Source organism: Oreochromis niloticus, linkage group LG9 (assembly GCF_001858045.2).
Source record: "Oreochromis niloticus isolate F11D_XX linkage group LG9, O_niloticus_UMD_NMBU, whole genome shotgun sequence".
Classification (NCBI taxonomy): domain Eukaryota; kingdom Metazoa; phylum Chordata; class Actinopteri; order Cichliformes; family Cichlidae; genus Oreochromis; species Oreochromis niloticus.
Genome location: NC_031974.2, coordinates 14,188,970 through 14,211,849, shown reverse-complemented (window position 1 = coordinate 14,211,849; position 22,880 = coordinate 14,188,970). Strand labels below are relative to the sequence as shown.

General features: G+C 41.8%; 2 protein-coding genes across 3 annotated transcripts in view; both read right to left on the bottom strand.

Annotated features, from left to right (window-relative positions):
* tmem108 (transmembrane protein 108) overlaps positions 1–7,673 on the bottom strand; it is a 58,666-nt gene extending 50,993 nt beyond the window's left edge. Inside the window, exon 1 of the mRNA XM_005449009.4 lies at positions 7,051–7,673. The gene's annotated coding sequence lies outside the window, so the exon portion shown is untranslated. The remainder of the gene's footprint in view (positions 1–7,050) is intronic.
* A 1,777-nt stretch (positions 7,674–9,450) lies between these two features.
* topbp1 (DNA topoisomerase II binding protein 1) lies at positions 9,451–22,619 on the bottom strand. Of its 2 annotated transcripts, none has more exons than XM_025910193.1 (28): positions 22,187–22,619; positions 21,924–22,017; positions 21,701–21,835; positions 21,471–21,614; positions 21,201–21,382; positions 20,873–21,066; positions 20,614–20,790; positions 20,350–20,519; positions 20,051–20,214; positions 18,952–19,196; positions 18,489–18,823; positions 18,230–18,402; positions 17,630–17,841; positions 16,681–16,997; positions 16,401–16,586; positions 16,111–16,226; positions 15,498–15,621; positions 14,722–14,880; positions 14,469–14,565; positions 13,843–14,035; positions 13,277–13,500; positions 12,846–12,988; positions 12,508–12,601; positions 11,317–11,480; positions 10,948–11,076; positions 10,674–10,865; positions 10,240–10,401; positions 9,451–10,074 (listed from the first exon to the last, which is right to left on the bottom strand). In XM_025910193.1, the coding sequence occupies exons 2-28, from the start codon at positions 22,008–22,010 to the stop codon at positions 9,946–9,948; spliced, it is 4,647 nt and encodes a 1,548-aa protein (XP_025765978.1). In that variant the 5' UTR covers positions 22,011–22,017; positions 22,187–22,619; the 3' UTR covers positions 9,451–9,945. The 2 variants fall into 2 exon arrangements, with proteins under 2 accessions (XP_025765978.1, XP_005449067.1); XM_005449010.3 differs by having other exon boundaries at positions 10,776–10,865; positions 22,187–22,618.
* Between the last annotated feature and the right edge of the window lie 261 nt (positions 22,620–22,880).

The window sequence follows — 22,880 nt, the reverse complement described above, 5'->3', positions numbered from 1 at the left end:
ATTCAGCCATCTTGTTCTCTTGCTGATCTATAGCCAAAACATGTGATATTTAATTCCTGGCTCATTTTTTAACACATTACACATATACTATTACTAGAGTGTTAAAACTGTATTAAGTTTTTTAGTAGTACTGACTAGTATTACTCATGTATTTTAATAATTTTTTGTCTTTTACTTACCATTGCTTTTTGTTAACTGTTAACATTTCTGCTGAAACTTGTTAAGGTCCACGTTTTACGATTAGCTGATTTAATGTTTTCATATACTGCTTAGCTGCTGCAAAGGTACCCCCTGGGGTACTTGTATGAAATGGTGGAAATCACTGATATAACCTTAAGAGTTTCTTGGGAAAGAAATCTTTCCTGTTCTTTTGTTATGAAGCACAATCTGGCACAAAGTGCACTCTGTTACACTCGAACAAATCATTTTCCTATCTCCTACATATTTCCTTTTACCTCATGCGACCTTGCTCCGGACTTGGCTCCCACTTTGCTAACTGTGTATAAAGAACATCAGTTCTGCCACTCTTCAGCCCTTCAATCAGACTCTCCAGCATCCATGAAATGAGCCATATGGGGCATGGTCAGGGCATAGAAAGAAAGCAATGGTTTTATATACTCTGGAGCTTTTCTTTTCCCGGCTCCCTCTGCTTAGACCAAGGCATTTTGAACAAGGGTAGTGTAAGTGCTAGGCCTGGCAGCTGGCTGTAAATACACAGATTGTGTGTTTGTACAAGGAAATGCTTTGATTTGCAGAGCAAGAAGAGTAAAGATGACCCAGCATTTAGGACAAGACAGGGGAGTTGTTCCCCTTCATCACCTCAATCCACAAGAACAATTAGCTGCCGACAGTGACACAGGGGCCCAGTAATAAGCTCTAGCATGGCAGTGGGGGGGCACTTCATTCCCAAGCATATGGTGCCACTTTAATCTGCAGCCTCTATCAGACGAGTCTGGCTGGTAGACAAGGTTTCTTTTAACTGATTACATGCTCAAAAGCTTTGAGGCGAAGATAAGAAGCAAAGGACACACAATGTAAGAAATTCAAAGTCAGACTGACACGGGTTAGCAATTGCCAAATCAGAGGATCTTTGTGCTTTTTGGTGGTGCAAGAAGTTCAGAGCTGCTTTTGCACATATCCAGATTCAAGAAGTTGCCAAGGAAACTAGAACCTCTGTTTTTTGTTTTTTTTAACCTGATGGAAAAGCACTTTCCACAACGACAGGGCTGCGATTTGCTTCCTTGTTATCTGTGGTCACAACCTGCCATCCATTAGAGGTTCTGACTAATCCTCATAGGTGAGCCCAGCCTCACACCTGGTAATCACTGGGCTGACACCTTCTAGTATTGTCCCCCTCCATCACATGACCCCCGGAGGCCAGCAGGCTGGGTATTGCAATGGTAACATGCAGCTCCCCCAGGACTTTTCATAATCCTATTAGCCCCAGTCATCTGAAATGCATTAAAAAAATGTGCTGATTGATCCTAAACCACAAACCTTCGGCATCTTGATCGCAGCAGAGAACCTCTCGATGTTTCACTTTTCACATGTGGGTTTAACAAAGCGGATCCTTCTTCTGCGTCTAGTTTATTTTGCATGTGACAGAGAGACAGTGGATTAAAGAGGCTCTCAGATGGTACCGAACAAAATCAAACGCTGTTCAAACAGGATTCTGTAAGAGCAAAAGATGCTGAGCAACTGCGTCATTTAAAGAACTTGACTGTGGAAAAAAATCAAACACTCGTATAGACTGCAGGGGTAATGAACAGAGTTATGACCTCCTTATAAACAAATATGCCTCATTTCTTAGATTTCTTACAACGTTATATTGACTAAATCTATATTAAATAACCTGTGTGGTAAAGTATGGGGAAACACCAACAAGACTACACTCATCAGCCACTTTATTAGGTACACCTTGCTATTACTGGGTCTTTTTACCTTCTTAATTCTGCAAACATGCTGCAAACATTTCGCTCCATGTTGACATGAAAGCATCACACAGATGTTGAAGATTTGCCTGCTGTACCACCATAATGAGAGTCTCCTGTTCCACCACATCCCAAAGGTGCTCTACTGGATTGAGATCAGGTGACTGTGGAGGCCTTTTAGTGCAGTGAACTCACTGTCATGTTCACGAAACCAGGAGATGGATATACTGTGGTCATAAAGGGATGGATAGGGTGAGCAACAATATTCCCCAGGTGGTACTAAGGGGCTCAAAGTGTGCCAAGAAAATATCCCTCACACATTACACCACCAGCAATGTGAGCCATTGATACAAGGCAGGATGGAGCCATGTTTTCATGTTGTTTATGGCCATAATATTTGAATGAGACAGCAGAAATCAAGGCACTTCAGACCATGGAACGCTTTTCCACTCTTCCATTGTCCTATTGTGGTGAGCCCACGTTAATTGTATCCTAAGCTTCCTGTTCTTAGCTTTAAGGAGTGGCTCTAAAAAAGGTCATATTTTACTAAATGAATATAATGTTGCATTCAGCAGGACTCATAACCAAGAACTGAGATCATAAAACTCGTACAGAAAATATTTACGGATCAGCTGAGACGAATGATCGTTTTCCTTTAGGCTTCTTTACTATTAGACTTCATTTTTTTTTATCCCCTGCAGGATGTTTAAAAAATGGAAATTTAGGCAAATTCAGGACTGGCTTCACTTTTTAAGACACAAAACCTATGTCCATAATTTGTTACAGATTATCTGACACAGCACTTTACAGCATTTTTTGACATACATGACAAAATAGGTACTAGAAATACTGGAGTAAATATCAGGACAGTGACTAGCATGCATCTGCTGAGAACAATGAATATCTGAGCTAGCTTTCACAACAACAGTGTTGGATATATTTCAGTCTTGAGCATTGTTGTGGACTGAAAAACAGACCAACATTTTCATCCCTAGAGCCAGTCTGACAGCTGGTCTAAAAATAGCACGTTTGCTGTTGGGGATGTTAAACATGCAGAGCTATCAAACAAAGTTGATCAAGCTAAACCCCCTGAAAGCACCATCATTTTGCAGTAGACTGACTGTGTGGAAAACAAAAGATTTTGGCATTGTTCTCTCTGTCGTTTTATGGAGCTTTTAGTGCTCCAGACACCAGCCATCAATATCGTTAACCCCTCTTACACAACACATTCGCAGCAGCTTTTAACTTTGATAGAGCTTATGGACCCTTTTCCGCCCCTTGGGTCCCTCTTGGTATGGAGGGTGACCATCAGTGGATCAGTGGGTGGAGGTCCAGATTGGAGTGGCATGACTGCAGCTGGGGAATGCGAGGAATTCCTCTTGTAAACACCTCATGCTCGGACGGTCCCCACACACTTATCTCCCCGTGCCCGTCGCCCCCCTTTAATCATCGTAATGGTTAGTTATTCATTACCATTCTGTTTGAATTTCCTGTGACCTCTGCTTGCTGTGGGCAGGTGGGTCTTCTGCTGCTGCCAAGAACTGAAACCCTTTGTTTACCTGAGGCACCACATGGTATATTATTCACTTTGATACCCCCCAGTGGGCAAATAGAGCCTGTTCTGATACTACTATATACAATATGCTGGATTTCAAATGTCAACACCCTGAAAGAGAGCCGCTTTTTCTTTCCTTTCTTCTTTTTTTATTTAGAAGTCAGGCTGTTTTTCTCGAGCCCCGTCTCCTTCTGGTCCTATGGGAGCACTCTTTAACTGATAGGATCATAACCGGCTCTGGGGTACACTTTATTTTTCTTCTAGGTTGAATAGAGCTGCTTTTGGTTTCTTTCAGCGTGGCACCTTCCCCTGTAGTTCCTGTTTATGAACCCCCTCTCGGTTTAATGAAAGTAATTTCCAAAGCAGCTAAGGGGCCTTCGTTAATACTGGATGGCATTTAGAGAACACAGGAAAAGAAACACAGGCGCATGCTGGCTGGCTTTCCTCCCTTTGCTAAGGTAAAATCCTGTTTTGGCCACTTGCTGTTTTGTCGGACTGGAGGAAGGTGCAAAGTCCATTTAGAACGCATAATGTGCAGCGTGAGGGGCCCATGAGGGCCGCATTCCAACTCATAGTGTACCATTCTCTACCAGTCATGAGGGACGCCTGCTTACAAGCACAGGACCAGCTCACACCGCCATAGCCACATTCCCTTAAAACGTTCCCATCAGTTTGACTTTCAGTTTGCAAGAGTCAGAAACCAGATGTCCCTTTCCCAGGAAACTCCCTGATAAATTTGTGTGCAGCTCTGGATGTGATAGCTGATATTTTCTGGTTGTTTTTCGGTGTTAATGTTGGCTTTTCCTGACATTTCTGATAAGAAAGTAGCTGTGGATTCTGTTCAGCTCCTGGCCACTGCAATTTCCTTCTAAAGTTGACAGTAGATAGGAGTAGAAAGGCGTTGAAATGACCGACACTTTGACCTTCATAATAATACAGGGATCAGAAAGAAGTGGCAGGATTTGTGGGCGGTAACCTGTCATGTAACTCCTATTGTTAGCAGTTTATGTATTTGAACAGGTTTTTGGAGGCTTTCTACCTTTGAGCAATCGCGGGTGACAGAAACATGAATAACATAGAGTAAAAACTGAGAACAGATGGAAAAAAGGGCTAAATTTACTTCTCAATATTTGGTGTTTTAGCAAAGACTGTACATACAAGATGTACTGTGACATTACCCATTATAGGCTCTGATTTTAGAGCCCCAATCAGGCCATAACTATTTTGTCTTCTGAGTAAAGATACAGACTGAGAAACAGGGCTGTGCTATATCATTATCATCCGTGATGACCATTGATAAAGGTGTCATATGACAACATCAATGACATAGCGATGCCATATGTTTCCATTTCCTTTTTTTCTGTTTTATTGTGTGATAATTTTGTGCATCTCCTCATTATGTACAAGGTTAAGCTACTTTAGTTACTGTTAAACTAAAGTGTTAAAGTTTTCCATAAAATTTCCGAGTAAAATACTACGTAGGCTACTTTTGTGCTTCGATTTCACTTATGCTGTGTCACTACTACTGCACTACAATGCTGCTGCTGGTACCTTGATAGACTCACACTTTGTACTAAGTAGTCTATCATCAATCACAGTAGCTCACTGTAAAAGAAATGAAAATGTACTTTAATTTGTTTGCAACTATAACTCCATTGATAAAACATCCTTCAGTCCTTTTTCCCTACATAACCATAAAAATCATTATTTCCTTTAAATACCTGGATATAATTTTAAGTCTATATCACCTCCTAGCCAAGAACAGCCAAGAACAGAGCAAACTCAATGCAATATTAGCAGAAGAATTACTCAAACCCTAAAACCATATGTTAAATAATCATCTATTTTACTTTAAAATAAAGTATATCCTGTTGTGTTAAATAAGATCTCAAACTTGTGATAGCATAAACTCACTAGAAAGGTGTTTCCTGAGGTCTTGATCAAGTGAATACCAGAGTAATTTTCCTGTAAACTTCTAAACAATGACTGCTTTCTGTAACCAGAGTAGTCGCCACTCTATTGGCCAACAGGAATAATGCAGATTTAAGGCACTTACTCAATTCAGTTCACAACAGAGATCACTTCTAATATTATAAGACCTGACAATATGAGGAGAAAAGAAAAAAAGAAGAAAGCTCAAATATCTAAACAACTGTTCCCTAAATTGCCCAAAACAACAAACAGTTGATCTACTACAATGCTGTACTAATAATTCAGGTTATATGAAGTTACCAGATCAATTAATTACCCAGTTTGAGCACTAGATTTGGGATACTGTGACTAAAACTCGATGTGGTTTAACATCAACCTCCAACTACAATCAATCAGTTAATTAAGTCCAAAAATGCTGAGAAATAAAAGGTCTCTGAACTCTTGATGCTAACTGAAGCCAAGCTTTAAACTGAGTGGCCGCGTGACACGAATAACTGTCCTTACTTCTAGTTACATTAGACAAATGACAAAAACAGCAGTATTATGTAAAACTGGTGCCCAAGCATCATGGACAAAGAATAAATGTCCTCATTAGTGTTAAGTGCTGTGCTCATATGTTTCCTAATACGCATTCATGGTATCACAGCATGTCAGCTCGCACCGAGGAAGCTGTCAGCCGCAGATGTCAATACTCCTGCTGACCCTGCTCCCTCCCCCCCAAACCATTGCACACATGGCACTGGAGGATTGTCCCCCCAGAACAAAGGAGTGGGGGGTTTCTGTGGAGGACGAGCAACCAAACATTCCCGTTACAATGGGGAGAGTGGCCGGCAGGTTCAATTAGCACACACTTTAAACTGTTCTCTATACAAACCCACTGTTCTTGAACAAAGCTGAACCTCCACACTCCAATGGTGTATTTGGTGATGCAGTTTGTTCTTGGCACTATGGCATTTTAAGAGAGTTTCTTCTATTATCTCCTTTGTTTCTGCCCATGTTGTCTGAGAAATAAAGCACTCGGGACAGAGATCATCAAGCTGGAAGACTCAAGGCTTTCATTGTCTTCACAAACTTTATCCAAGAAAAAAAAAAAAAATGGACGAATCAATCTCTACTCTCTTCAAGAACTAAGTGTCACCAAAAGTCCATTAAAACCATTGAGGGATGTTTTATTAAGTGATAATGTTCATTCATTTTAGAGGATTTTCAAGCATTTTAAGGCTAAGATCACACAGAATAAAAAAAATAAATAAAAACTATTCCTCAATTACATGATGATTTTTCCAGAAAGCAACACGAGCTCAACTTCTGACGATGGCATTTTCCAGTCTTGATATCAATATTCACATAGTGCAATGCATTATTGATGCTCTGAGCTGATAGGGCATGAATGAGGATATCTTGCAGTGACATGTTCTGCAGCACTGACAGTGATTTGAAGCCCAGACCTTCGTGTCTGTCACCGCTGATCATAATTGCCCGGAAACCGTGAGCAGATTTCAACAAATCGGACGTTTAACATAATCGATAAGCAGAGGTAAGAGCGATCAATAAAACACGCCGGATGCGCAGAGCAGCTGGAGGGTGATGTGTGTAATCTGAAGTACAGGGATGAAGATGTAGCCGACTTACCTACTGCACAAGGTGCGCCGTAACGTCGGGCAGCCTGCTCGGCGTATCCGAGAGAAATGCAACCCAAAAGCCGCCGTGTCACACTTCACACCATCCGGGCGCACATGTTGCCAGTCCCCGCGCAGAAATGTCCGAATCATGAGCTGCAGCGAGAAGCCAGTGGAGCCCAGGCAGCGGACTGCAGGAGCCGACCGTGTCGCTGTGGGTCCCCCGGCCCCTGGGAAGCGGCACTGTGCGTCCAGGCGCTGGACTACAACATGCGCAGGGCGCCACCCTTCGCTGGACCTCTGGACCCCTTTGCGTCCACCTTTCCTCTCTCAGCCCCGACGCCGTAAATAGCGGGACGTGAAGCAACCCCCTCCCAGCCTCAAGGCAGCGTAATCCGCGGCCACGGGTAATGAAACTGTGATCTGTGATCTCCCCTTAATGCTTGATGCGCAATTAAGAGGCGCGCAGGACGCCGGTGCCACCCACCACAGGAGGTTCTCGTGGTGAGCGTACGGACTGGGAATTTTAATGAGGACTGCTGCAGAGTTTTCCTCCCTGATCGCAGGGTCGCGCTGAAATCCCCCGTCCCAACAGGAAAACCCTAAAGTTAGCTTATAGAAAGAGGACCGCGTGACGCAGTGAAACGTCAGTAAAGCTGAACTCTTGGCCAACTGCCAGTCAGCAAAGTGGGACGTTGGTCCACCTCTGTGGGACACCTGTTGATGGAAAACTGTTTCAGACATCCACACTTCCTGGAGCGAGACCGGTGAATATTAATATCGTTGTCGTGTCCGGCTGCAGAGCTCCGGGATTTTTATGAGCTGCAGTGGTTTATGAAACGATGCGTTAACTCCTGAACAAAGTGTAAAAGAGAGAAAGAAACACTGAAAATACTGCCTTGATTACTGGCTTAATAGACTTATTAGCAAACATTGCTTTTTAATTATTTTACGGTTTTTTACAGACATATAAAATAAGTACATCACAGGCATGATTTAGCTCTGTGAAAACATTTAGTTAATTAAATCATAACTGACTATTTGATATAAATTGATACAATACACAAAAACTAATAAATAAGCACTGAAATGTTTCCCATCACTGCTGAAAGTGTGATTCAGTGCAGGACTTATACTGGCTCCCCATCTATGGAAGCTTGTTCCCACGGTGATTTTTTTTTTTCATTTATTTATTTATTAATTGATCATTACCAAGTAGAACTAGGTTAAAATTTCGTGTTAATCTCTCAAAAATCTTGAAATTTTGAAATAATAACCCAAAATTTCCACTTCCACTGGCATTTTTCCCCAGCTTGCATGTTCACAAAACTAACTTAAGACTCAAAACATGAAAATACAACATTAAATAAAATGTTGTAGGCATTACATAATTTATATATCCGCTTCTATATTTAATTTTTTCTTTTTTGGGGGCGGGGGGGTTGCTTTATCTTTATCTACTTTGCTTTTGCTCTTTTGTATTAAATTATGTTATTAGTTGTTAAACATCGGTGCAAAGCTACATTAAACATGCCTTCCTCATACATTATAATTTAGCTTTGTCATTTAGGGTTTTTATTTTATTTTATTTTGGCAGTCTTCATCTTCCATATACCTGATATTTGAGCCGCATTTTCTGACTATGATATTGGCTATGCTAGCATAAAGTTAACAGCTATATAAGTTATATGATAATTTAACCCTTGCCTTTCCTGTAGGAAAAACTGTATTAGCTTAAAATGTAAGTTTATTGCTGTTCAGTGGCTCTCACTGGGGAACACAAGACTGCAGACTCCATCTCCAGTATGTTTTTTTCTTTAAGAAATACTACATTTTCACACCTTTAAAAATAAGTAACTTTAACAATCCACAACTCAAGGGTTGACTTGTTCACAGCTCACAGGTATGTGCAGTGTGCAAGAACGGGCCCTTTGCCCTATAATATGCAGTTTGATTAAATATGGTTTGGTTATTACCATTAACATTTTAAAATTAGTTGGTTGTAAAATTTGAAACTTGCCAAACTTTATGAGCGACCTTAAGCTGCCCACTGGGATCTGAGTCATGTTTCCCTCCACATTCCCTGTCGGGATTCCTCCTCTAATCCCACACTTCTAAATACTGAATCTGTGGGGAGGCGGTCAGCTGGTCCATCTATTACGAGGTTAAACCACTTAACCATCTTATGGGAGAGAACCGAGGCCTCGAACCTCAGCTGGCACCCTGGTATGAAGCAACACATCAGTGTACCAGAGGCCTACATGAACAGAGTAAACAAAATCTGGTGTTTACTGGACTGGGGGGGGGGTCGACAGATGATGCAAATGGGCTATAATCAGTGGAAGGGCAAGAAACATGTCAATTTGACAAAATTTGTCAGAGACTCTAAGTTAATAAGTTGCCTTAGGCAGGATGATTTCTCAATAAATACAGAGGCAGGTTTTATTTTGCAAAAGAAAGAAAGTTAACAATACACACTTATAACAGGACATTTGAAAAAAAAAAAATCATAGAAGACTTGGTTAAACCCCTCCAAAAAAACCTAAACAATAAGTAAAGTTATTAAATATATAGAAGTTAAAACAGCACTTTAGAGACTTGAGTTTACATTCTGCTGCTGAGAAATCAGATCTGAGGCATGCAATAATGACACACTACTGCCCTCTACAGGCCAGAAAGTAGCATCGCATGCAATTACAAAACGTGACTCAACATTTCCTGCAGACGTTCATTAACTCATCCATCACAAGCCGAGTCTCGGCGCAAGCAGCAGCTGCAGGGTGCTCTATGAAAAATCCAGTATTACAATACAGGTGCTACATTTATTTTATTTTCATAGAGGTAATAAAAAATAGGGATTTTTTTTACAATCACTTTCACAGTGTTGAAAATATTTAAGACTTGCACTTCAGTTCACACGGCTCTTTTTCAGCCTGGAGGTCTCTGCTGCTGCTTTACGTTTACGTGACGGTGTGCCTGGAGCTTCTTCAGAGGGAGCTTCAGTCAGGTGGTACAGCTCGATGGGTGGTGTTGGCTCCTTAAGCAAAGATGGGACAAAAAAGGCTGTTGCTAAAAAATCCATCTTTAACATTCAATTTTGTGTGGACTTCAACATGGAAGACATCAAACGTCTTTCAAGTGAGAAATTCAGCATCAGACTCAGCTGACATAAGAGAATATATAAATGAAGAGCCCTGCTAACCTGCATGAGATAGTCTGCAATGTATTCTGGCTTCAGGCATGTGACTCCTTGTGAGGTAGCCTCTGAAACATCAACTCTGAAGTCTCCGGGTTTGAGTCGACTGAAGTCTGCAAAAAGATGTGTGGCCTCTTTGTACAGGGATGGGGAGGGACCGGGAAGGACCTGCAGAGAAATGACAGACTGTGTTTGCTGTGTTTGTGGAAAGAAGTCAAATGAAGCAGACAAACGTAAACCTGCAAACAACACAATTCTTTCCCCTTCAGCATATTGTTGTGATGGTTATTTACCTCCATCTAAAACAACAGCCCCGTCTTCTTAGCTCTTATTTTTTTCCTCGCTTTCTTTTGACTCACTAGCTCAGTTTTATTAAGAATTCCAAATTTTCCATCACAGACATTTCTACAGATTATATCAGAAAATAAATATCAACCTACTGAAGCTGTTGCTGTTTTAAGACACTTATAGGATGCTAATCTATCTTGGCTAAAGACTGCATACTGCTGGATGTGCCTCATAAAAGAAAAGCACCGAGAAACCTTCGCCCCGCCAGACTGCAGCAACCGCCTGAATCCCGATTCTCTGCTCTGGTCAATGTTCAGCATGACTGTCCATCCACTGAAGGCGCCCTGAAAATTACAAATGCCTGTTTATAGAACACAAAATGCCTCAGAGCCATGGTGTTTATTGTGTGTATGAGCCTGGTCGTACCTCGTGTTCAGAGTGTCCCTGCAGGCTTTTTCTCCAGCGCATGGCAGCTAACGCTAGTCTCTTTTGTTGGGAGGTGATGGAGGGCAATGCGTCAAGGATGGAGCTATTGCCCCACTCAAACTCCTCCTCCTAGATCACAGATTTGGAGATTTTTGGGGAAAAGTCAAGAAAACCTTTTGTGTGGTTTTTATTAGAAGTGACCCGTTCCTTGTCTAGTCTAAAATAACAGCCTAAGATGACTATTGTGTGGTGATACTTGCATGAAGGACTCTGCTCGAAGGTATTGGTGTTATCCGAGCGCTTATATTCCACATTCCCAGACTTTCTATCATATTTACTTGTGGCCAAGATTGCTCTTCAGATTCTGACCTGAATGAAGAGACCCACAGAGCGGCACGCCTCCAGGTACGAGCGGTGCAGGATCCATTTCCCAGCTGCCATCGCTGCCAGGTACTTCTCATTACGCAAGGGTGTCCCGACGATGATGTGTGTGCAGCTGGGGTCAAAAGACTGCTTATCCAAGACTACACCACCTACAGCAACAGACAGACAGAAAACTAGACACACGGTACACTTGGCCTGTGCAGGGATTATGGCTACAACACTGATAACAGAATGGCATGAAAATGCAATATAAATATGAAGTTTATCCTTATCCACTGACTCTATCAGACCCTCTGATAACATGTTTCCACCACCATGGATAGTCACCATCTGTGCACCTATTTTAAACTGGTAAACTGGGTTGGAGCTCGAAAGGTTGGATCACAGCACATTTTCCATGACCTCACATGTGATCCCTGACCCCAGTGAGTATTTTCATATTCTACAGGATGGAAAGAGAAGATGTGCAACTCAAAAACGGTGGAGAAACAGACTGGTTTTTCAGCATTTATGGCTGATGAAGTAAATGTAACATTACCAGTGTAGCAGACATTGTTTGAATGCAACTTTTTGTTTGGTTGAAACAGGTTTAGTTTTGGTTTAGGGTTTGCCAATAATTAGTGAAGGTTAAACTCATGTGTAAGAGGACTGAGAATGCTGTACTGTCAGTAAATGGCCTCACAGAGACACAGCCAAACAAACACGTCTGTTTGTGCAGGGGTGTGTTTGTCACTTCCTCACACACAGGTAGCAGTCCCTGTAGGGGAAATGCTGGTAACGGAGTAAAGCTTTATCCAATATATGGGAACCGTTTATGAATATACAACCTCAAACTCAACACTCCACTTATTTCGGTTCCCAGCAATACACCCACCAAGTTTAAAGCCTAGCAGATGAACGGCTGTCAAGCTATTAAGCTATTAAGATGCGCTGAGGCAGAAATACACTGTGAAAGTTTTAATAATGATATAATTTGTCATGACCAGTGAAGATCTGATTAATGCTTTTTTTGTCAGAGGAAACAGTGCTGGAGGAACTACTTCCATATCCTGGAGGCAGATCCTCAGTTATAGTCATCAGGGATTAGCTCCTCTGACTTCCAGCCTGTGATGTGCTGCCTTTTGTACTGCAGCACGATGAAACAACGTTAGATCGCTAATTAGATGGGAGACTCACCAAGCTCCTCTATGAGGTGACTGTAATCAATGCGCTCCTGGGGGCTGAGGGAGGACAGCTGAAATCTGGGTGGCTGTTTTTCTTCCTTCTTCTTCTCCTGAGAAAAATAAACAACCTTTTAGCACTAGTACTTTGCTTGAAAGAGACATACAGATTGTACACTGCGCAGTACAAATGATCAGTTCATTATTATGTAACTGAAAAAGCACAAACATGCAGCTGTTTGCATAACGCAGGAAAGTGGAGAGAAGTGTTACACAATGCTGAGCAATTACATTTCATTTAGACCAGATTAAAGCTTCACGTGTTGTTGTCAGTACAAATTTCGAACCCTTCACCTGTGGTTCTGGTGCTACTGCGGGCATGGCGAGAGGAAAGGCAATGCTGGGAGCTTTAGGAGTGAGGATGTCATTCTCTGGCTCCTCGGGAGGAGGCGTCAGGACTTTCTTGTTCATGTGCTGGTCAATGACGTCACAAGCAGCTGCGGGAGCAACAACGGTGAAATGTTGCCAAAATATCAGAAACAGTGTTTCCCTATTATATGCATACACAGACTTTAAATAGACCTGAGACTAACTTGAGAGCTCTATACTAAGATGCATCACTTCTTTACTGTATCTCCAAGTCCTTCCAGAGCTTAGACCTTTTATTTTCATTTGCATGATTCACAGTTCAAAATCTTCTTTATCTGTCCAGGTAGGTGTAAACCTGTAATTTAGCCCATTGTAGGCTTTCAAACAGTTGGTGCAGCTGGATCCTCATTCCTTACCCATCTCCACCAGCTCTGAGTCCGTCATGGAGTCCCTTAGCTGCTGTCCGCTGTCTGCAGTTGGAGCGGGAGCGAGAGGCTCAGAGTGCTGCGATGGGCTTCCAGGCCACTGTAAATTATCAGCGAGCTTGGCCCTCTCTTCTCTGGCTGTGGGGTCGTCCCAAACTATCTGTTCACTCTGGGATGGCTCTGTGTTCATGTCCATAGCCGCTTCTCGAGGAACCCTGAAATCACAGAGCAGTCAGCTAGGTGAAGCCAAAAAAAATACCATCTATGGTATTTATATGGTTTAGATCCTCATTTCAACACAATAGAACTTTTCAAAACTCAATGTGCCCCTACTGCTAACATATTTCTGTAAGTAAAATGACAATATCTAGCATTTCTTCTGCTGTCACCATAGCTCTGTACCCAAACATACATACAGCCCCTTCCGCTTATTTAAAACAAATAAAAAAGCACTTTAAATGTTTTATAGTGGACACTGCAAAACACCCTGAGCTGCTGCCAGATTCCTTAGAGATTCAAGCTTCTTTTAGTTTTAACATAAGCAGCTTCTTTCATACCTCAGAGCTTCTAGAGTCCGTCTGTTACCGCTCCGTCCAACTCTGCTCCCTTCGGGTGTGTGTGGGCCCGAGTCTGCCCCTCCGGATCCCATCCTAGCGAGCCTGACTGAGGTACGCCTCCCTGTCGTCAGTTTAGTGGCTGACATGATCTCCTGCAGTTGTCTTTGCAGGTTCTCTCTCATCTCTAGCGTTTCTAAAATATCAGGATAGCAAAAATATGTAAACCTCATATATAACCATGTATCCTGAAGACCTGCTTTTACTTCTGTGACAGGTTTGGTTTGTCAGGATTACTCCAAAAGTTATGGACAGATTTGCAGATTGGTGGTGAAGCTTGGCCCACCTCAGAAATGATCAACTTCTAGAATCAGTCTAACCTGAGACCCAAACATTTCCATAGAGCAAAATTTGAAATTTTACAAATTTCCTCATAAACTGATGTCAAATAATGAAATAACAAAAAACTGTGAGACATGATCTTCTCGAAGCAACTAACCCAGATCCGAATATCTTTCTCGATCAGGGACACAACTCATGCGTGATAAGTAGCCTTGAGTCTCAGACTCGTTTCAAGTACATGCAGAAGCTCAGTGGAGTTAATTACCAGCAACAGAAAAGACACTCACCCCTCCTTTCTGTGCTATCATTCATCTCTTCTTGGTCTGTGCTTCCATCACTCACACGGCGTTGGGTTGCAGCTTCTTCTGTGGGGTTGTGCACAGACTGCAACAAAGAAAATTAAAGATTAATTAAACAGGAAAAGAAAGATAATTGAGACATCCCAGCATTAATTGAACAATACATCCTGATTTTCCTGAGAAATTCTATTCTAAACCAACACAGATCCCCCACTAACTGTGACTTTCAAATCAGACGCACCTCGTCTTCCTTCGTCTCCCTGATGTCTTTGCGTTGTGTTCGTGTTAAAGGTGGTGACCTCTGAGAGTTGCTGGGCACCTGGCTCAGGTTTAAACTCATCTTAGGGTTGTAGGTGAAAGGATAGAGAGACTCCGGGACGTGCCTTTGCTCATCAGCGCACTGCACAGGAGGAAAACAGAAATGTGTTACTGCACACAGTATTTATCTAGACACCAAAAGTTAACTAAATAAGATGATTATGAGGAGACACACGACTGAAACGATGCTGCGTCTGAATTTACACATCAAAGCTGTTTTTCATTTAGTATTCTGCTTTTGATGAGATGCTAATTGCTTCGCCCGGGGGAAATGTTGCAGGAGAATACAAATAATACCCAAATGAAATCAATTGCATCTTAATGCGGCTTTGTGAATCTTTATGAAGACGTAATTTCTTTAAATGCTTGTTTAAGCAAAGGAAACAGAAGCATGTGGCTTGAACCTTGGCCTTAATCCTTTTATAGGCATGGTTTATGTGCTCAGGTTGAAAGAAACTAAAGACTGAATTGTTTCCTAACATGTGTGTGTGTTAATTTTCTACAGATCAGCTGATGCCTGCCTCTTACTCAGTAAATACTGGGATGGGCTTCAACAGTAGACTGTGTTTTTTACACTACCTTTTATCACTTCAAATAACACGAACACAGTATCACTTTTATACAGCAGACTTAATGTCACAAATGATTAGAAATAAATCAGTGAGAAAATGCTGATGTTTACACTACTGGGAAACCCACCGCCTGCAACCAGTACTGGGAGACCACATGGAGCCCTCTCTCCTTCACTCCTCTGTATTCCCGGGTGTTGTCCCCCACACGGCCCTGGTAAATGTAGTGTGTTACTGTATCGTCACAAGCCCACCTGAAAAGACGTTAGCAAAGATATGTTTGTACTGTTTGCATCATATTTGCAAAAAATAAAATACATTGATAAAGTGTTACTTTCCAGGACTTTCTTACAACATTGATTGGTTACTGATCACTAAACTTTAAAAAGTAAACAAAATATTTCACCCAATTCTTTGTGCAAGTGTCATAATGATTTGGAAGCATTAGACTTTGGCCTTAATCCTTGTGTAAGCGCAGTTTACGCAATTGATTTATTGCTCAGACTTGAAGGAAATCAAAATGAAAAACTGTCATCTCTAAAAATCATATGATGACAAAATGAGAACAAACAGGTAAAACCAAAAATTAAATTCTCATTCTGTGGTTTTAAAATGCTGAGAATGGGAAGGCATGCTTAGCTTAGAATAAAGGGAAAGTGATGACAGATAACACCAGGATTGTTAAAGAAAGGTTTAAAAAAAAATGAAATAAAATAAAAATCTCTTAAGTGAAGTTTACAAACCTGAAATCGGCTCCAAGCGAGGCAGCAATGGCGTTTAGTTCACTCTGCATTTTGCTCAGTTTCTTTCCCACGCAGATCACAACACCATTCAGGGGACCAGCTTCTTTTCGTGGACTCTAACACGCAAACACCGTATTGTTTTTGTCCGTCTTTCTTTTGAGTTGTTATGTTTGTGATTGGAAAATGAAGACCTGTGTGTACTTAAATCTAACACTGATAATCGTTAAGATGTGCTGTGGCTCTGTAACCACCAGGCTCTAACACATTTGTATAGCAGTACTAGTGTTTACCTCCTTCTCAGCTGTCTTTGCAAGCTGGGGACTGGCAGAGACTGCTTGCATTTCTGAGACATTATTGCGGGTGCTATTGGCCAGCGCTACTTTCAGATTCCTGTTGATGACATCAGTGAGTGGAGTCTCAACCCTCTCTCTTGGCTTCAATGCCCCACCTGGAGTTTCCATAGCTCCAAGTGCATCCTAAATAATATAAATACACATATTTAGAGAAACATTAATCAAATATCAGCAAACATGAAATGCCATAAGTGTAAGCTGCTCAGCGAATCCCAACCTTGACGTTAAAAGAGGGCCTGAAGAGCTGGTCTCGGTTGAGGAAACGAGAAGGGGTGTCCAGCTGCAGGGAGGCCTCGTTCTGTGGTGGGTTCCCTCTGCCACCCTCCTGGTTTTGTTTTGGGGTGCTGATGTCCTCTTTGGGCTTCATCTCATCCAAAACAGATCGGAACACTTTGCTCTGAAAGCGGCCTAAATCCAGAGGAGTGACAGCCTTACCGCTCCGGGGACCCAGCAAAGGGATTTCTGGAGAGGAGCGAGCCGGTGGAGGCATAACCTGTTTCTGCGAACCACCTACAAAACTCTCTTCATCCCTCTCTGTGGAAGAACAAAATAAAAACAGCCAGTCTCATAAAGAAGCAATGACACACTAGACAAACTTGAGTCTACAATTACATTTAATAACATAATGCACTCATTCTGTTGTCAGGGTTTTCCCAGCATGGAGGGATTTTTTGGTGCTTACCAGAAAGGTTTACACAAATGCCAAAATAAAATTTCAAATGCTGAAATAAGACGATTATTTTTCTTTAAACAGTTTTGTTAATTGTGTTTTGTTTTTTGGAAATGGATATAACAGACATGCATTAATCAATGTTGTCAGAAACAATAGGAAAACAGACAGATTTCTGTACTTCTATCCCTGACATCTCTCTGAACACCTCCGATATTATGCTAAAAAAATTAAGCTAACTGGAACTAAAACTAAACTAAAATTAAAAACCAATAAAAACTAAACTAAACTATCGTTCTTATGAAGACCCATCCCTAGCCAGGAAAATCTCTGGTGACAGTCATTAGCAATCAGGCCAACTGGTGCTACAAATGAATGCCTCTTAAAACTCCAGCCAAACTCCATCATACGGTTTAATTTAAAGTAATTTATAACTCTAATCGTGTGGTAAGAATTACAGATCACAAAACAGATCTAGCAAAGTTAGCTATCTAACCTGGTGAGGGTGGCAGATCAACTAAAAATCTTCCCTCCTCTGCTCTTTTCCCAGTTCGAGCAGACTCTAGTATCCAGTGCATGGTAACAGCAGGAAGCCCCCACTTTTTTGCTGCCTGGTACTTTGTGCCCTCGGGGCTCTGCAGCACCAGATGAGTGCTGGCCAGCATGCCTTTCTTCTGGTTGGCCAGGCGCACAAAATAATCCTGGACACTGCAGCAAGGAGACACAAAACAAATTTAAAGATTTAACACGCATATCTCCTAATGAGCAGCAGGACTGGGCTATAAAGTATGCAGCAGAGCGAGTGAATTTAAGTTACAGCAATGCACACAGGCCAGGGCTGCTGCTTCTTTTATTAAACAGCTGTATCATCCTACTGCTCAGGAGCACATACAGATAGAAAAATGTACAGAAGACAGAAATTCATCCTCATTACTGCTCTGAACACAAAGCAACTGGCTTCACATTGGGTGTTCATGCATAATAATAAATGCAAATACCAGCTAATTAAAAAGTTTAATCAAATATTCCTGTAGTAATTAATGTTTATGGATATTATGCTTAAACACAACGACTGGTGCATGTAAGGTAGTCCTACTCGGCTCCAAGGTGCTTGGCCAGCTCCACCAAAGACTCCCTCTCTGCTCCGGTGAACTGGCTGAAAGAGAGGACGCAATCTTTGAGAGGAAACTGTCCGTCCATCACTGGGACAGGAGTGAACAAAGCGTGGGAGGACAGCTGCAGGACACACTCCTTCTCCACACACATGACCTGAGGTTTAATGAGAGAAATAGATAAATCAGAAGCATAAGACACTCTCACAACATGGAGCACCGTTAACAAATCTGTAAACTTACCAGCCAGGTATCAGTGACCACCTCTTCCACTGTGGCCTCCACTGAGCACCCCGAGAGAGGGACCACAGCATAGTCTGCTACAACCCGGGAGCGGCCCATCAGCACTTTGCCTCCATGTTCTGTCACCAGGAGAGAGAGCTGCGCCTCGGCCTCCGTACCAAACCCCACAAGAAGGAAACGTTTCCCGAAAAACAGTCCCGCCTCGCTGGCTTCCTGCAGGGTGGATTCTGTCCCATTAGTGTGGTTTGGTACCCAGGGTTCAGGTTCGGGCTCTGCAGCTGTACTAATGGACTTCCTGCTTTTACTCTCTGCTGGTGGTGGAGGCGGCATATCAACTGGAACACAAAAGGATATGAGCATCTGTACCAATATGTAAAACTAACCTAAGTCTGAATCTTATTCATTCAGCTGCCTTATACAGACTCTTGATCCCATACAAACACTGTCAGCAACAGATACTTACTCACTGTAGGGTCATCATCCATGTACTGTGACAGTAGATCCTCGTCTGCTTTCTTCCCCCCCGGAGTGCTCGGGCTGCCAGCGGGCGGACCAGTTGAGATCCGGGATTTGGCAGTGTGGTAACCCGGTACCACTACATCAGCTGGAGCAGGAGGCAGACAGTCAGGGTGGAGGTAGCTGGCTTCTGGGAGCAGAGTGCCCTTTGAGAAGCTGTCTATTAGCCACTGTACTGTTACTACATGGGGCCTGTGAATTACAGAGGAGAAAACACAAGTTATATATTAACCATATTATGTCTTAATCCTTGCCTTTCTTTTTTCATATTTGTGTTTTTAATTTTTTTGAGAATGCTGACATCCAAAAAGCTGGGATGTAGTTGAAGATAGATAAGATTTAAGACCCTGTTCTAATTGTCATCAAACCACATTTTTATTGACCTATGCTGACAAAACTTGTCATTAAGGGTACAGGGAAGCTCATTAAATGTCGTCTTTATGGGGGAAAGATTTGAAGGCTATATTGAAAAAGTGTGTGTGGAAATGTTAGATGGGTAAAATATAAACTTTTTTTTAATCCTCATTTTAAATGAGGCCAACAACAACTTACAAAAAGTCACATTACCTCTTTTTTCCAACATTCTGTGTTTAAGAGCTGAGACGACCAACTATTTTAAAGACAAATGTTTCAAATTCTTGTTTAATATAAGATTTTAGCTCTTCAATGGTTACTTTGACTTACTTTTTGTATTATAATGAGTCAGTGGGTGATGGACCCATTAGCATCTGGACTTTTTTTTACTATAAAGCTGCTGTTTTAATACATGCAGAAAGGATATTAAAGTGGGCAAAAAGCAGCCAGGATCCAGCTTTGACTCCTGGATCAAACCACGCAATTCTCCCTTGTTGCTGAATTCTGTTGAGAATTGGATAAACCTAGAATCTCCATTTCTCAGTGTGTAATAGCCTTTAGTGTAAATTATTATTATGCAGTCCAACCAAACATATTTTGGTATGAAGGGAAACATTAGAATCTCCAAGTTATTGTATTAATACAGAGGATATAAATATCATGAAGGTTATTAAAAGCTCTGTAGTTCAGACCTGTGAGTTGCTTTGGAAAGAAAATTATTGAGGTCCTGGTCCAGCTCGCCCATGACCACATGAGAGAGCTCCTCCCTGGGTTGGTTGAAGCGCAGACCTCCTGCAGCATTTACAAGACGCCGTAACTTCTCCAGTTTCTTCCCTGGCAGGCCACACAGATACAGCTGTGTGACATTTAACACAAAGTGACAGAAAGCCTTAAGTTTATCATTTATAGACTCAACTAAATTCAACTACAGAAATGAAAGGGGAAATACATAAAATCTATATAAAAAGAAAACTGCAGACCATCGACTTACCTTACAGCCATCCAATAAATCATCAGCAGGGCACACGGTAAGATCCAGACTCTCTATGGGGTCTGGAGCTTCCAGGTGGCTCACAGTGCTGTTATTGGTGAGAGCCGTGTCGTTTATTGTCCTGCTAGTGTTCACAGAAATGTTGCTCAAGCCCAACAGTGATGGACCCTCTGGAGATGAAAAACATAACTCTTTAATCATTAAAGAAAAACAGGTTCTGAATTATTGTGGTAAACCTTTCTCATCTTATCAAATGCGACTCACCGTCCTTCTTACTGGTACCAGTAGGTGTGGAAGTGTGTGGCCGAGTGGTTTTTGAAGCATTGCGCTCCACAGTGTACCTGCTTTCATCTTGACAGTAGCCCTTCTCTATGCTGTCAAAGAGCCAGTGCAAAGAAACGCAATACACATTCCACTTCCGAGCACACTCGTACTTCTGACCTACAACCAAGTACGATTGATAACAATCAATGACACACAAATGATGGCATTACATCACTTTTTTAAAATACTGGTGACTTACCTGTTGGTTCATTAACGATGAGGTGTGTACACTCATTCATTTTGAGCTGACCGGTGTAGTTGGCCCCATGCTGCTCACAAAGTCTTTGTACTTCTTTGCGCTCTGTGCTGGACAGACCTGTCACACAAACACTACAGCCACGCAGCACAGGGCAAAGGTAGTCCTCTAAGGGCAGGTCTGTATATCTGAAAAGACTGGAAAAGGAGTACAAAGACATCATTCATGTTTTTGTAAATGTACAGTGATTTAAAATGTGAATTTGTACCAAACAGGAAACACAAGTCTTCATGTATTTAATAGATGTAGCCATGTAAATCACAATACATACCTATCCTGTGATTTCTCCCAGCAGGCTTTGACCCACGTAGGCAACAGGATGGGTTTACTGAGGCTGGCTGCTACCAGGTATTTTTTGCTGCCCACCTCTTCTGCAATCAGGTGTGTAACAGATACGTTTAGATCCGAATAGGCCCGTCCACCCATGAGCTGCACCAGATCCATCAGCTCTTCCTGGAGTGTGAGAGAAAGTATGGACATAAACATGTCACAGTGCTTCATATTTCATTAAAATGTATATAGCAGACTCCGGATTTCTTACCCGTATTGCTCTGTCCATGCTGGTGCAGCAAATGGTGACATCAGCCATGGCCATGTTATAGACAGGTTTCTCTGCTTTGGGGACACAACGCTGTTGCTGCAGGCAGTACAACACCACCAGTGGACTCACTATTCTGCAACCAAGCTGCACAGGAAATCCAAAAAACAAGAGTCAATCTCTGATAGAGCCTCAGGAGTGACATTTCACTGTTTAAAAGTGTATAGTTCAACCTTCTTGCAGTGAAGAAAGGCTGGAGATGTAAAACTGGTGAACACAAACAGAGACTTGTCCTTCTTATCCATGCGCAAAACATCATCTTCTGTGATGGTTTTCAAATGTTTTTCAGACTGCAGCTCCAAAATGGCCTGAATAAACCGAAGACAAACATGATTACAAATTTGTAAAACAAAGAGACAGTAAACACTAAAAGAAAGACTGGGCAGTAGAGCTTACCTCATAAGCTTTGGCAGCACAGTCTTTTTTTGATCCTTCACTTTCCACAAACTTCACAATGAAGGCTTCTTTTTCTGCCTTAGACATGGTGACCCTGTACCAGTGACAAGACCTGGCATTTATTATAATGGCTGTGGCTGGCCTTAGCAGTAGCGTCTAAATTAAAAATGATCACCTACAAAGATTAAGGTATGACTAAGCACCGCCATAAATTCAACACTGGCCTGCTATTAGCTTAAAATAATAACTTACTAGTTACTTACCTTTAATAGAAGAGCTCAAGAGCGCCAGTAAAGACAGCCTGTGTATTCCGACGGGAATCAGTATAAACTCTGATTAGTCATAGGGAGCTAGTTTTACGTTAGTGCGGCTTGTCAGCGAGTTGAAGCTTGTGAAGGCTGCTGTCACTTTTTAGAAAGCCTACACTGACTTTGTTAGCTGCGCAACATAAACTTGCGAGCTAACGTTCAAACCTGCATGTAGCTCAGTTACAACATAAAAACATCCAAAAACTAGCACTGCTCATGTTATCTTAAACCAACAGTCCAACCAAAAGTCCCGAGATATGGGTTTAACTAACTGACATACATTTTAAAACAATTTAATCGTAACAGTTTAGAGATACAAATTGTGATCTTTGTTGATAGTGTTCGCGCCTTTGGCGCAACTTCCGGCGTTACCTGCTAATCTGACCGACTGGAGTGAACGTTTCAAAGGTTCCGCTACAGACACGAGAAAGTGAATCGGGGATGATAAACGATATATTAATGTGTTAAAAATTAGAAACTTGAAAACCTCACTGAAGGGACTTGTTTTGTTTCTTTTTTTAAATTTTGACATAAATATATTAAAACCGTTGTCATGTTTAGCACATTTTCCCTATTCATGTTGCCCTCAATAGCAGCTGTATTGAGTTTTTATGAATTTCCTTGACTTACCGTCAGGCTTGTGAGGTGA

Bases quoted from the DNA above. Each gene is read 5' to 3' on its own strand.
- topbp1 (XM_025910193.1), bottom strand. From the start codon at position 22,010: ATGTCTAAGGCAGAAAAAGAAGCCTTCATTGTGAAGTTTGTGGAAAGT. The intron at 12,989-13,276 runs GTAAGGAATGAG...TTGCTCCCGCAG, and splicing joins CTCAGAGCTGGTGGAGATGG to CTGCTTGTGACGTCATTGAC. The intron at 12,602-12,845 runs GTGAAGGGTTCG...TTTTCTCAGGAG, and splicing joins CAGTAGCACCAGAACCACAG to AAGAAGAAGGAAGAAAAACA.